This window comes from Tachypleus tridentatus, chromosome 8, assembly GCF_004210375.1.
Source record: "Tachypleus tridentatus isolate NWPU-2018 chromosome 8, ASM421037v1, whole genome shotgun sequence".
NCBI classification, from domain to species: domain Eukaryota; kingdom Metazoa; phylum Arthropoda; class Merostomata; order Xiphosura; family Limulidae; genus Tachypleus; species Tachypleus tridentatus.
Window position 1 is genome coordinate 7,559,298 of NC_134832.1, and position 16,026 is coordinate 7,575,323.

The 16,026-nt window shown below is 34.0% G+C and overlaps 1 protein-coding gene across 12 annotated transcripts in view; it reads right to left on the minus strand.

Moving 5' to 3' along the window:
* LOC143258477 (sodium channel protein para-like) overlaps positions 1 to 16,026 on the minus strand; it is a 207,065-nt gene that overhangs the window by 144,120 nt on the left and 46,919 nt on the right. For 8 of the 12 annotated variants that reach the window (XM_076517512.1, XM_076517510.1, XM_076517514.1 and 5 more), the window contains 2 exons: positions 11,287 to 11,378; positions 869 to 1,066 (listed from right to left, as the gene is read on the minus strand). In XM_076517512.1, the coding sequence (XP_076373627.1) occupies positions 869 to 1,066; positions 11,287 to 11,378 (290 nt within the window). Of the gene's footprint in view, positions 1 to 868; positions 1,067 to 2,369; positions 2,671 to 2,703; positions 3,044 to 3,208; positions 3,572 to 11,286; positions 11,379 to 16,026 lie in introns of those variants that run through there. The other 4 variants (XM_076517517.1, XM_076517516.1, XM_076517515.1 and 1 more) reach the window with 4 other exon arrangements.

Below are 16,026 nucleotides of genomic sequence, written 5' to 3' on the forward strand. Positions count from 1 at the left end.
GTAATTGTTTTATTACTTCCCTTGATAAAAAATGCAATATTAGCCAACTTCCAAACTTTTGATACCAATGCACTATTAAAGGATTTAGAACAAATTGTAGTAAGTGGTTCTCATATACAATCCTTAACTTCCTTCAAAATGTTCAGCATATGAAAAGCAAAAGTGTAAACAGAACCCTTAAACATGTCTTTTTTGTACTTCAATGTGATCTCTCAATATTGGTTAAACAAATATTTTAAAATGTTTATCATATCAACAAATTGGAGAAATCAAATTCCTTATCAGTTTTGAAAACAATATATTTTTGGAAAAGGTTCAGAAGAGAACTACTAGGATAACACCCAGAATGGAAAGATTTCACAAAGACATGTTAAAGCCTCTGAAATTTTCTCATTAAAAAAGAAGACTAAGAAAGGATCTGACTGAAGTTTTTGCAATAATAAAGTAACTGATGTATCAATACATCATCTTTTCTTTTCATACTTTATGATAGGAATAGTAGGACTAAAGGACAAAAGTAAATTTTTTCAGGGTAGAAGTCATTTAGCTAAGATGGTTTTATTTTTCTTACAGAGGAATTAGGGTTTAAAATGGATTGCTTTCAGATGTGATGGATAGAGTAGATGTAGGAGACTTTTAACATAAGGCTTTGTAATTATTTGAATGATAAAGAGCTGGTTTTAAGTTTGTTTTGCTTTTTTTAGTTTAATTTACTATGTAGTACAGTCCAGAAGGTCCAAGAGGTCTTTTGTTATCTTTAAACTTTATGCTACTTGCAGTTTTATTCAGCAAGAAATAATGAATTAGATTGTCATTATTAACAAAACTAATATAAGTTATGTGAAATTCATAAAATATGATTACTTACAAGAATTTGAAACAAACATTTCATATTCATAATCGGAGATGTTTGCTGGCCACTGTAAGATACACTTCTGAGTCAAAATGCCCATATAAACTTGAAGACCCAACAAAGCAAAGATAGAGAGTGCAAAAACTGTCAAAATTATTACATCTTTCAAGTTTTTTACTGACTCTATCACAGCACCTACAATTGTTTTTAGACCTGTAATGACAAATTATTTTAAAGTAATTACAGTAACTGCAAATATACATGTACAAAACAAAATTTCACTAATTAAAAAAATTTTTTGAGTACTGTATTTCAAATGCATATATATTTAACTGTGTAATCACACTAACACTTCTCCAAAGTAACATAACATAACATAACAAAGTACTACATCAAACTTATGATTCATCATATTACATAAAACTTTACCTGACAAATACAGCATACAATATCATATCTAATACACAGTTTTACTGAAATCTTACTTGAACATCCTTTAATCTCATTAAACAACCAATAGTATGAAATGCTGATATAAAACATTAGAAAACATGTTAGTCCACATTTAAGACAGTTTTTATTTCTAACAGATCTACCTACTTATGAAATGAATTTCTATCAACAATAGTGAAGACCAACACCTTATACGAATTTAAGAAAATAATTGACAAATTTGTGAAAGGTAAAAGGCAATTAAAATTAAAATTTATAATTTTTTTCTCAAGGACAGATGGATGTGCAAAACTAATCTTTAAGGGCTATATGACTCCTTTGGTATGTTATATTAAAATTACAAATTTTTCACTGAAATGTAGGAAATTATCAAATTTCATTAATTCCCTGAAATATCATCAAATATGACCTTTATACCTCTTGAATATTTTTTAGTTTATACCTGGTAAACAAATTTTACATAGCTCACAATTCTTTAATTATATTACTGTAGTGTTGTCACAGTAGTATCCTGGTTTGCCTACTCACATTGACAATAGACTACATGGGAGCAAACAAAATGCCAATAAACCTTAAAACATCAGGTTGTCAAATATCAGATAAAGTTTAGATAGAAAAATTACTTTAGTACAGTTTTAGAAAGAAAGCATTTTCATACTTTTACTGTTTACAACATGATGTAATACTTCTAAAACATTCACACATCAATATTTTGAATGTAAATACACATATGCACTATAAATACATCACACAAATAAATCTAATTTGTTCTTACAAAACTATATTTCTCTAAAGCTTTTTCATTTACAATCAAGTGACACACTAAGTTAATAGAAAAAATACTTTTGGTATATGATAGCATTAAAATATACTAAATTGGAGTAGATGAATTGGGAATAAACCACTGTCACTATCATTATAAGATATTTGATAAGTTATTTTATAATAATTGTTTCACTAACAAGCACTAAATGTCAATAATTCTTGTCATCCATAAACATTAAATATAACATATACTTTAAGATTTAGAGAATTATCAAATAAATATTTTAAAACTACTAACTTTTTACGTGTAAATTATATATCACTAGCAGCACAATAATAGTAATTTAACGTCTTTCATGAAGCGTGTCAAACATTGTTTTGCTTTAACTTATTATTCAGTGTATAAAGTGCCTAGGATTTTATTTTGCTAAAACCATCTGAGCTACATTCAACAAGCAAAACTACTATAAGCTTGGTGGACAGAGGCTTCAAAAATTAGTGGCACCCATAATAAATTCGTGCAACAAATAATTAAAATATGTTAATATAACTAGCATAACCAAATTAAATAAAATTTGTTTATTTATAATTATGCACAATCCTATCCTAAATGCTATTCGAGCTCTGCCCACCATGGGTTTGAAAACTCAGTTTCTAGCGTCGTAAGTCCGCATACATGCCGCTGTGCTACTTGGTGGGTGTCGAATTAAATGAAATTAATAAAAATGTGTATAGCCTATACACAACTAATATCAATATGAATCCGACTTTTAAGATCACACATGTCCGCTGCCTTTCTATCTCTCCTACATATACCAATTCACATAGCAGGCAACCGGAAATAATAAAGTTATCTGCAAAAACTAGCCTGTATATTCAAGCAAATCAACGTACGAGCCTTTTTTTCTAGTCTCGTAGTGAAATAATTTACAGAAATAATAGTTTTAAAAGTTCGTGATTTACAGTTATTAAAACAACGAGCACTAGCAAAAGTACCTCAAAACAGAATAAACCTAGTGTTTAAAATATTAGTGACAAATCTCTTTTGTAAAAAAGAAAAAAAAAGTGAGTGAAGGTGAGATAGTGTTAAAAACAGCCATAAAAACATCAAAACAGAAAATTAATGTGTAATCTCACCATGGACTCAACGAACCTATATGCCGATTTTCGTGAACATTCAACCATAATAAGTGACATAATGGTAAAAATTGCCCATTAAACCGTTTGTTTGTTTTTGAATTTCGCGCAAAGCTACTCGAGGGCTCTCTGCGCTAGCCGTCCCTAATTTAGAAGTGTAAGACTAGAGGGAAAGCAGCTAATCATCACCACCCACCGCCAACTCTTAGGCTACTCTTTTACCAACGAATAGTGGGATTGATCGCAATTATAACGCCCCCACGGCTGGGAGGGCGAGCATGTTTGGTGAGACCGGGATTCTAACCCGCGACCCTCGGATTACAAATCGAACGCCTCAACATGCTTGGTCATGCCGGGCCCCCCGTTAAACCGCAAAAATGCAGCAAAACTTCTAGAGTCGAAACGATAAAAGTTATTTAAAACATTTATACAAAAAACTAAAGTTCTATTCCTATAGTTACTGACATCTAATAATTTGTATTTGGAAAACTATAAAAAATGGTTTTAACCTTTTAGAAATTAGCATAATTTTGGTTAGAAAGAGATTTATAAAAAGCCTCAGTAATTACTGAGTAGTTTAAAGATACTAATGGAACTTTATTGTGTATAATACGCCGCATGTTATTTTCTTGCATTGCAAAATTTGAAAATGTTTATCACCCTACATGTGTAGGTAAAGCAGTAAATTGGGCCTCCTCATAAATATAAAATTTCACTTCTCACTTTAAGATCTTTGATAAGATATCTCAGTTGTAATTAAACGATAAGTGTGAGGTGTAAAAATCCTTTATTTGTTGTAATCATAAGTTGGCTTATATGCTATAACATACGGAAATGGAGGCAGCTGTAGCTATGCATTTCAGCAAATTCCGCCATCTTCCATACGTCCCATCTCTTGTCTTTGATCATTATGCACAGTGCGTGTGACTTAACTGGGAAAACTGTCTGAATTTTATCTCTTTAGTCTCGAAGATTATGCATAACGAGAACTTTCCTTTAAGTTAATCATAACCAAACTGATAAATTCATTCAGCTGTTGATTTACAAATTAGAAAAAAAAGAGTGATAGATAATTTGAATGTGGTATAGGATTGGGTAACATATTGGGCAATTGAAGTTTATCAAGAATGTTTAGATGACACGTCATTGTGCGTTGTTTTTGTTGCATTACAATCGGTGAACTGTATATACTATTATAGTTAAGTATGAAATACAGTATAAAGTAATATATTTGTTTGTTTGCTTGCTTTAGAACAAAGTCGTTGGGCCTACAGTATGAAATCGAACCCCACATTTTAGCGTTGTAAATCCGTAGACTTATCTTTGTCTAACTGGAGAATAAAAGTAATCTAAAATAATGTTTAGACTCACTTCTACGGACGGAGAGTGTATATAATCAAACGTTGGACAGAAGATGGTTCGTTTAGATATTAAAACTTGTATCCGTGTAAATTCGTTTTTCCTTAATAGGGGATCTACTAAAAAATAAATGGTTTGAAAGCAAGCAATTACAATTTAACTTTTTCACTAAATATTAGAGAAATGATAACTACATATGTGATATGCAGCTATACCATGATCAACTATCTCTATAATTTGGAATTTTTCTAAATTATTCATTATTTAATTTTTTCAGGATCATAGTGGCAACATGTGGTTCAGGTTTGCTAACAGTTATATTTTAATCTCTTCACCTCTTTACAGTTTTTGTGTAAGGATATTTTGGTGTTATTTAGTGAACCTGGAACTGAAATATCCTTTGATGGCCTATTAAGACATCATCTGAGACTGATAGCTAATCGATATTGTCATGGATGAGAAGTCACGAACTGACGCTGTGTATTAGATAAATAAAGCATTTTCATATTTGTAATCCAAACAGTTTCTTTATCCAGTTTTTATCTAGTGGTCTGCAATAAAGATTTGGTTTATACTACGAGACACTCTTGTCCAGTATTGCAATCTTCAGTCTCAAATGAAGGAATACTTCAACACTAAATACTAGCTAGAAATGAAAATGGACTGCCAATTTGCATCTGTGGTTAAGTTACAAAATTTTCTTTTTGTTGTTTGAATTAAGATTCTGCTTATTTATTTAAAATTTGTCTAGCATTTTTTATTCACATACTAAGACACACTTAGTCAAAGCATTTTGGCCATAAAAATTCTCGTATGTAAACTTCTTTGTGACAGGATATTATGTACATAGCTCAACTCGATTTTTTGCCAAATTAGTTCAAAAGAGAGTTTCCGTAAATAAAATGACATTTTCTCATACATGTGAGAGAGGAAGTCCATTCATGGAGAGTGGCAGTTGAACAAAAGAGGTATCGACTGTGAAAAGAGTATCCTCTTAGATACAGGAATTTTGCCAATGATCAACTACAGATACGAAAATATTTGCATCCATTTGATATACCAAGGTTAATGCAAGCCTTACATCTGAGCACTTGGAAAACAGAATGATCTACCGGGCAAAGTTTAAGACTCATAAGAGGAGTTGGACCAGCACAAACTTTGTGCAAATTAGACAGAAAAGTGTATCCAGTGGTTCTGGTAGATCAAGAAACATCTTACTGAATAAATGTATTGAGGGGATCTACAGTATACTTGTGATTTATGTGGCACCAAAAACTGCTGGCAATATCTTCACCTTCACTGATTTTGTGTCCATTGCAACACAGTTCAAAATGGTGGCATTGACCAGGCCAACTGTCAAAAAAGAGCCTGCTACAGTGATATTTCTGTTAGTAAAGAGTGTAGGTCAGGTGCCTCCACCACAGTAGGCCAGAACTAACTGCTAATGAGTGGACAAAGCTATGCTCGCTTCCGATGTATAATGTAGAGCCACAAATCTTGGCAACAGAATGCCCTCTATACCTGCAGCTTATGCCTTAATTTCGACCTCTTTCAAGACAGGAAAAGCAAATTATCTGCTTCCTTTGTGGGTCCACAAAACAATAGCAGAGGAAGTGGTCATACCCATATGATTCCAACTAATCTCCACCATTTTCACTTTGTCAAACAGCAAGGTGGTCCAGGGTATCAGTAATGCCGAATGGACCAACAAGTGTAGAACAACAAGCAATGAACAGCGAATATGGAAACAAATGCCTCAGGAAATAAATATCTCATGACAAGCTTGGTCAACAGGATACAGCATTCAGTCTACACCAAGGATTCTATATTCTAATAGGCCTAACAATTTTTTCAAGCACTTCAGGTAAAAACACTGCTATGGTCAGTAAACCAGGATTCCATTCTGGCAGATTATGATAAACTGGATTTTAAATGAGAATTTGATTTCTGGCTCAAACTAGGAGGTGTCATTAACAAGGCAAAACATTTACTGTGCATAACGTTGTTTTACAAAGAAACAAAACAGGGATGGATAGGTTGCTCACCTAATCTACTCATGTTTGGACAGGAGATATCATTCCTCCTGCACATTATGCATGATCTACCATCATGAAATGAAGTCTTGCAGTGTACCCAAGAGTATAAAGAGTAATCAATATATGTAAGTTTACCTAATAGCAACACAAGAAGACAGCTCAATAGCGGTGAAAGAATGGGCAGTGGACATTCCAATGTAATGACTGAATATGGCTAAGATATATTCCAGCAGCATAAAAGCAACGGGTATATAGATGGATTGGTCTGTGCCTAGTAATCTAATGAATTGTTCCCTAATGTTCCCATACAGCAGGTATGGTTCAACTAAATCTATATGGAGCATCTCAATAAATTGCATCCATACTTCATAGACAGGTCAGGAATTCAGGGAAAAAAACAGTAAATCCAAGAAAAACAAGAATGCCACCTTGAGTTATTATATTCTGTATAATAGTAAAAAGGGTAAAGCAGACACTTATCTGGCAATCTTTGAAAAATTAGATGAGAAGCTGGTGGAAACAGAAGTTGTTTTTAGTCCAACCCAGCAGTAACGGCACCAGTGTAAACCATCTAATCAGTATGGTTAAAACTGAGTTGTCAATAGCAGCCAGAATGATCTTTATGCCTTGCACCTGATGACAGGAAAAGTTAGCATATCCATTTCAGTCAGTCATTGGATAGAAAGATCTGATAAAATATATGGAATTATATATGATGATTGATGTCTAATCTATTACAGCTAGAAGAATTAAGCACGTTGACAACTCTTGGTCAAAGGAGCATTGTAAACTCTTTCAGGGTACAATTAGTTATCTTTTATGAAAGCACCACATTGATGAAAGCGAATTATGCTTTGTTGAAATGGTTAATGAACTTTAGAAATTCAGAGGGGGTAATCTTATGTTAGATGACGATGTTGCAAAAGTATTATTTCTCGAGGAAATTACTCGAGAAATCTAGTGTATCATTGATAATTCAGTGAAGTGTGTTAGCTAGTACCAGCCGAATTTTGCATTAATCTTCGTGGAAAATATGCTGTATATAGTTAATGAAGGAGGCCAACATTTTCTGAGTGTTTTGGAGTACAGTAGTAATAGCAAAATTTATTAATCTTTGTAAATAAATGTTTTGGAAACCAAAGGCTTGGTTTTCTAAATTTTACCAGTGATTGTTTGTTTAAGGATGAAGTAAAAAACTAGTTAGATTGGCTGTCTCTAAATAGCCCTAACATAACTACTGGGCGTAGCTTAGACACGGAACATAAATGACTGAAATTGATCATACAGTAGGTGGAGGTAAGCTGTGAAAACTACTAGTGTATTTGACAAAATGTTATTGTAGCATACATAAAAATCAATATGTAGTAACATGCACGTTAAAAACATTAAAGGATATTTTCAACATGAGTGAAATGTTTTACATAACTGTTTTGTAACTTTTCACATCTCAAAATACAGTTTGAAAATTAAAATTCTGGTTGTAAATGTACTATAAGGAGGCAGAAGGCATTAACCATGCAGTAAAATCTTATAATTCGTGCCACAACTATAAAACGATTTGTAAATTGCAGAAAGTATCTTGAAAAAAGAACGAAAGCACTGACTGTCTAATAATGGTGAGATTGGTGCACCTGATCCAAATCACGTTAGCTGTGTAGGACCAGTGTAGTTTTTATTTCTTTTCCTTCCTACTGGACATAGGTGCTGTCTGTACGACAAACAGACAGTTTATGACGGAAATGGCTGGATTCAAAGGTGTGTGAACTGTCCTATTAGGATAGTAATGGGCAACATAGCCAGATATAACTGGTCAAATGGAGTGCCAAGGAACCCAGGGTATTAGAAAGTCCTTTAATTCCTTAGGTACATCTCTATGTGCGAGGATGGGCATGATAAACATTAAGCCTGTAGAAATGTCGTTTAAATAGAACACACACCCTTGTGCAAATTAATTGAAACAAGACGGAAAATTACGATTTTTTCAATATTTTGCGTTTTATTTCTGAGAATCCAAAAATAACTCGCAAATTAATACATGATACGACCGTCTTTATTTTTCAGAAGATCATTAATCTGCTTTGGCATCGAGTCCACGAGTTGACTGCAATCTTTACCAATTTTTGGATCGTGGTACCACACCTCAATTATGGCCTCAATTAGCTTATCTTTCGTAGTACAGTCTTTTCCTCGAAGTCTTTCTTTACAAATCGCCCAAAGATTTTCAATAGGATTTAAGTCCGGAAAGTTTTCAAACCAGTCCAGCACCTTTATTCGCGTTGTAGTCATAAAATTCTTCACAAGTTTCGATGTGTGGCTTCGTGCCAGATCTTGCTGAAAGATGCCAGATTCATATGGAAATCTATTTTTCAATTCTGGAACGACTCTTCTCTGCAAAATTTCGATGTACTGTGGTCCTCGCATCATATCTTCTACGATATGTAAGCCTCCGACGCCATAGTAGTTGAAAAAACCCCAAAACATCTTCTTCAACGGATGTTTTACGAACTGAATGATGTGAAATTCTCGAAGTTTCTCACCTGGAGATCTGCGAACATGCAGACTTCTTTGAGCCTGTACGAAGAAATGAGTTTCGTCACTGAATAACATTTTCTTCCATTGTTCTTGCGTCCAATTCTTGTATTTCAGACCCAATTGATACCGTTTCTTCTGCATTGAGTTGGTAAGAAGTTGTTTTTTGACTGGTCTCCTTGCTCTTCTAACGCAATTTAGAATGACGTAATATTCCTCAAAATTTCGTCATATATCCCAAAAAATAGATCGACCGTACTGCAAAACACAGCTAATGACGCCGTCTGTGTGGAAAAAATGACTATCAAAGGAAATCAGCGGGTCCAGCGAGCCTACACCGGCCGTCATGCTGAAAATATTGTAAAATGACCATTTGTTTCAATTAATTTGCACAAGGGTGTAGCTAAGAATTATGAGTTGTTAAACCTTCAACCAGCTAGAACATGGCTAACATCTACATTTTAGCTCGAACCTTTAATACCTAAGGTCAAGTTTTGGCAGAAATCAGCCCCTCTTTTCTCCAAATAAATTATGTTTGAGTTTAGACGCACTTAATTCTGACACTTTGTGCCTAATATAGACCACTCTACCTCATCAAGCTATGAAGCCACTCAGCTCTAAAAAATCCCAGGTCTTTTTCTAAGTAAGAGGGTCAAAGTGCTACCAAACCCAGACACTGAATCGACATTTTTCAAAAACCCATGGATGAATTGGCATCGCTCTGTAACGTTTCCAACATGGAAAATCTCATTGCATTGGTGATTTGTTTGGTGCTACAGTCACCAACGACTACATGGTTTCTTACATATAGAATCAGTGGACAGAGAGGACCACCAACTGTGTATAAGAGACACAGACTGCAGTGAGACTTTCAATAATAATCTAGAAATTCAACCTCCTGTTTTAAATAATAAAAAAGAATGTATTATGAGTTCTAATTTAATAATGTTTGATTATTGTAATGATTGTGAATAAAGATTTTGTTGCTGTACTGATCATAACTTTTTAACTGAAGGGTTTGTGGTGTTCCTATCATGTGTAAATGTTTTTAGGTAAAGTTATCATACACCTATGAATCATGTCATTAGTATAAAAATAAATGGTTTTAAAATTTGATTTTAATTATCAGTCTTAGATAAAGAAGAAAGAAATGTGGTATTCAGGCATACCATGGTAACTTGAACGTTTTCTAAGTTTTTCGTTACTTGTTTTCTGCACCGTGATGGCAGACAAGCATGCTTCAGGGCTGCTAACTCCGTTATGTTATAGTTACTACACCCCTTTGTTCTATTAGTAGGTGACATCATCTGCTTACAAAAACATTTCAATGTTGTGTATTGAGCTTGCGTTAAAGGAGATGAAAGTAGAATATCTTTTGATGGCTAAGGCGCCAACTGAAACTGATAGCTAACTAATGAATTCTCTCATGAAAGAGAGGTCATGAAGTGATGCTGCTCATTGGGCAAAGAAAGCAAGTTAGTGTTTAGGAGCCAGGCATACTTACTTTATCCATTCCTCTACAGTGAAGACCTGTTTTATGTTACGAGACATTTGTGTTTACTGTAATAGTATTCTATCTCCAAAGGAAGAAACGTTCAACACTTAACACTAATTACGACGAAAGAAAGAATATCCACCATCACCTGTGGTAGGCACACTAAATGTTGTTTTGTTTGAATGAAGATTGTGCTTGTCTATTAAAAACTTATCCATCTTGTTTATTTACATACTAAGAAGAATACGCAGTCAAATTATCTCAGAATTCTTATTCTCCTAAACTTTCCGACAAGCTCTGCAGCTATTTGGGAAAATTTCATTTGATACTTTTCGATAAACCGAATTTAAATGAAGATACCACGTATTTCATCTTCATTAACTTGATAATAAAAGCTCCACTATCTTCACTCAGCTTTTCACACACAAATTAACATTCAATTCTTTAAGAGCACCTTCCGAACAACTGTTGTGAAAAGTTTTGCTAAACATTTAGCAAAATGATATATATATTTGTTTTAATTAGTCATAGTGCTTTTACACACATATCATTAAACTATTAATAAAAAAAACCAATACATTACTGTATAATGTCTTCGTATTAATCAGATTTTATATTTAGAATATGCCAAAACTAGGCAAAGTTAAAAAAAAACATACCTGGAATTATTGCTACTGTTTTCAATGCTCGAAGAACACGAAACGTTCTCAATGCACTCAAATTACCAAGGTCCACTAACATAGTAATATATCTAAACAAAAAGAGAATAACATTTTCAATAATTATAAAACAAAATACGTAATCAGCCTCAACAGGATTAATTTAAGTTTATATTTTGTTCTATTTTGTGCAAATAAATAGGATAATATTCTTTTAAAGCCGAAAAATTAAAGACAATTTTAGTAGCCGTGTACAACGGAGCGCTAAATGTTTAAGATATGGAATCACATACGTATTATCGAAAGACGTTATGCAATTTACTAAAATTACATACGAATTCATTAGAATCTAGTTTAACTTTAAAAACTTATAGGTAAATCAATAAAGTCTATATTTAGTGTTACTCAATGCAAATGTGCATGCAAGTGTTGTAGGAGTAAATATGGATGCACCGTTTAAACAGAATTTTAACTCAAACAGTTATTACTGCTTGTTTGTAATAAATCCATGATTAATACAGCTACCTTGTTAGTACAGCAGAGAACATGCAGATTAACAGCGAAGTTATTTAAAATGAAGTAACAAAATGTATTAGTATTTTCATGTTGGAGAACATGAAATCTATTCTTTGTTAAGATAAGCTTAAAATCAGTCAATCACCTTGTAAGGCTAGTCTTGTGAAACAAAAGCTGCCCAATGTTGAATCCCCGAATTATAACGTTATAATGCTCTTAACCTTATCGCTAAGCCACTGATAAGATGAAAACATTAAACAAGAAACTCCCATCGTAAACAGAAATTGAATCAATTCGTGATGAGGAGAAATCCAAAAACCGCAAAATCTCTCACCATTGACCAGATTGTGGGAGAAAGGGCTTATAAACAACAACTCTTACACTGGAGTGTATTTCTTTTATTTATTTCTTATAATCGCAAAGCAATTATAACACACTTGAGCCATCAGGATCAAGTTTATTCCTTTATTTCTAATAAAGCGACTTTAGTAAGATAACTGTTTTGATTTATTTATTTTTGAAGCAGGATTACGATAATCTCATTTTTGTAAACCTTTAGTATCTATTCAAGACTAACATTTTTTGATGTTTTCAATTAATATTTATAAATATCTCGAAATAAAATAAAAATCAAGTCCTAGAAGAAACGAATAAATAGTACTATAAGTAAAATATATTTTTATTCATGTGTACGTATACATATATATACTACTTTTGTTAGTTATCTAAAATAGTATGTTTTTCAAAATATTTACACGTTTAATTACAGTACTATTGAGTAAAAATGCTATATTGTTACAACGTTTTAATAATGAAACTTCGTAGAATGGACGCCAACTGCCTATTGTGGAGACACAAGTGTAGTGGACGACGTTTTGAAGGTCTTCCACCTTTCGTCTTCAAGTCAGTGTGTGTCAAACGCAAACGAACTTGGCAGGGGTTTAGTTTAGAGAGAGAGAGAAGTCTGAAGAATTATCTCTCCAACTGGGGTGGTCAGGAACGTTGTGGTTCCTCTTCGTCTCCTCAAGTGAAATATTATGAACTTTACATGAAAGTTTGTCTTTATTTTTAAATTTCCTTCTTAAGGTGAAAAGGTGAAGTGGGGGATATGAAAGTGATAAGGGAGACCTGGACAAGAGTGTCATAAGGGAAGTAAGACAAGCCAGAACCCGTGTTCAGAATAACTTAACGGCTGGAGATTACTAAACATTGACTTGAGATTGACTTAAAACTGACTTAAACGGCTCTTTTCAGAACTAGGCAAGAATGTTGACTTGGCTGGGAGTCAGTGTGTGTGTGTATTACTTGGTAGGTATTTGGTTTAAATTATTTATTTCTTCTAAGGGAAGCGAAAATAACCCGGGGCGGTCAGAAACTATTGTTTCTCTTCGCCCCACACTCGACTGGAGTAAATTTATCATATAATTTTGAAACTTGTTGACTAAACTAGAGTAGCTCTTATTTGCTAATCTGGAGTGGTAGTCTCAAATGACTTTGTGAAGTTGACAGGTTTCTTATCTCTTTAAGGACCGTCGGTCCGAGCTGTGAAAAGGGTCGGCAAGCCGGAATGCGTGTGAAGAGTGTGACGAGAAGATCAGCTTACAATTTCTTGAGAATCATTTGGCGTATATATGGTTGCAGTTGATAGAGCAAGGTTAAGTGTGTGTAAACGCAAACGCAAACTAACGTGGCAGGGGTTTAGTTTAGAGAGAGAGAAATCTGAAGAATTCTCTCTCCAACTGTGGTGGTTAGGAATGTTGTGGTTCCTCTTCGTCCCCTCGCGTGAAAAATTATTGAAATTTCCATGGGGTTTTGCCTTCATTTTATTTTGACTTTTTTAGGGTGAAGAAGTGAGGTTGGTCCTAATGCTGGTGAGCAAGACAAAGGCGGCATCGGAGAGGCCATCTAGGCCAGAGCCCGAAAAACAGATGTTAAAGCAAATATGAACGCGATACGACCCGTTTCAGAGCTGGGCAATAATGTTGCCTTGACTAGGATCTAAAGATCCAATGCCTGACATTTGGATGTGGGGGGAAACGGGAATGCCCCGAGAAAACCTACTTTCACAGGACAGGCGCCGAAAGATTTACCTGTCCTGTGCCCGAGATCTGAAAAAGAAGTACATATTATATTCATGAGGTTTATCCTTTATGTACTTTGTTGTGTGATTTGTGATTGCTGAAATATGTTATATGGTGAAATATATTTTGTTAGTGCAGTGGCTAATCTACATAGTGATGCAGTTAGTTTGTTTCTGTGTTCTGCTTTTAAATAATATTTGTATGACATTTTTGTGAGTCTGTTTCTAAGAGTTGGTAAGTTAATGATTTGGTGTATATAATTTACGGGAGTGTGTGATGGTAGTCTGTATGCTGCTCTTAGTATTTTAATTTGTTGTACTTGGATTTTCTGAAGTGTGTTATTTGACATATTATATGTGATTTGACATCCATGCTCTATTAACGGACGGATGTAAGCCATATATATTTGGATAATGGTCTTTGGTGAGCAGTTTGAGTGTTTGCTAGTTAAAGTCATTAAATGTGAAATGCGTTTTTTGATTGATGAGTGTATGTTGTTAACATGTTTTATCCATGTTAGTCTTGAATCAAAAGTGATGCCAAGGAATGTGATGTGTTTGCTCATGTTGATGGGCGTATTTCCGAGTGAGAATTTTACTTTTTCTAGAGTCTTTCTTTGTCTTTTCAGTTTCCCGTAAAAGGTGATTGCTTGTGTTTTAATTGGATTTAAAACCACTTTCCACTTGTTACTCCCGTTCGAGACATTGTTAAGTGTTTCTTGAACGCGAGACATGGCCACTACTAGGTTTCTGGAGGTACTCCAGATAGCAATGTCGTCTGCATATTGCGAATTGTGAGTGTATGTTAAATTGGGGAAAGGTATATCGCTGAAAAAAATAATATACAATAGTGGAGAAAGGACTGATTCTTGGGGCAATCCTGCAGTTATTTTGAAAGATTTGGATATAGTTTTATTGACTTTTACTTGTGCTGTTCTATATGTCAGGAAGTTTGATATCCATTTAATAATAGTGGGATTTACTTTCATATGTCTTAATTTGTACTTGATGGCGTTGTACCATACGCTTTCAAATGCTTTTTTAACATCTAAAAATACACCTATGGTTACTTGGTTGTTATTAAAAGCTTTGTAGACTGATTAAGTGTGTGTATAGGTGCTGATGGTTTTTTATAATGTCCTGCTGGATTGTGGAAAGCGTGTTGTGATTGGTTGGATTATCACTGTTTCTGATTGGAGGAAAGATTTCCTGTAGATTTAACCAATGGCAGCCACAGGTTACTCACCTCTAATCCGGAATCTCTGTTAAGTGAAGGTTTAATAGTGTTAATATAAAATGATTCTTTGATTTTTCTTGTCTTACAAAATTTGTCTGTGTCGATGATTCTAGGTTTCTCCCAGTTTATTCTGTATCCAGTTGACGTGGCATGCTTTTCAATGGCTGAATTTTTTTTATTTTTATGAGTCTTGTACTATCTTTATGTTCTTTTATTCTTGTCACGGTTTTCTTCCCGTTTTTTCAATGTATGTATCATTGCAGGAATACGTTCATACATGACATATTTGAGATTCTTTTTGGTAGGTCGCTGTTTGTTTTTTACCAGAATGGACCTTAAGATATTGTAGGATTTCCACTGGACTTCTATGTTGAATTTTTTGGCTATGCATTTGAGTTTTTCACTGAAATGTTGTAAGTATGGTAGGTAACTGGTGGTGACTTACTGACCTTTTCTTTCAGTCGTGGTCTTCTTCAACGAGTTTTTGATGAAGGAGGAAGTGCAACCATTCTGTTTAAAATTCTTCACGATGTTTTGGCGTTCTGCTTCGATGGATGTCTTATCGCAAATGTTTTCTGCTTTCATGTTTAGACATTCGATTATACCACGTTTTATCGAGGTTGAATGATGGGATTGGAAGTGTAGGTATCTGTCCGTGTGGGTGGTTATTTGTCTTGCTTGTTTGCTGATGAGCATGTCAAGAAACGATAGACAGTTTTGTTCCTTTATTTCCATAGTGAAGTGGATTTTTTTTTCTACGTAATTGAGATTTCAAAGAAGGCTGGTAGGTTTTCATGACCGTGGGGCCAAATAACGAAGGTGTCGTCGACATAACGTCTGTAAAAACTTGGTTTTATCGAATATGAATGAAAAGGCTCTTTCTTCAAAGTCTTTCACAACTAGCAGT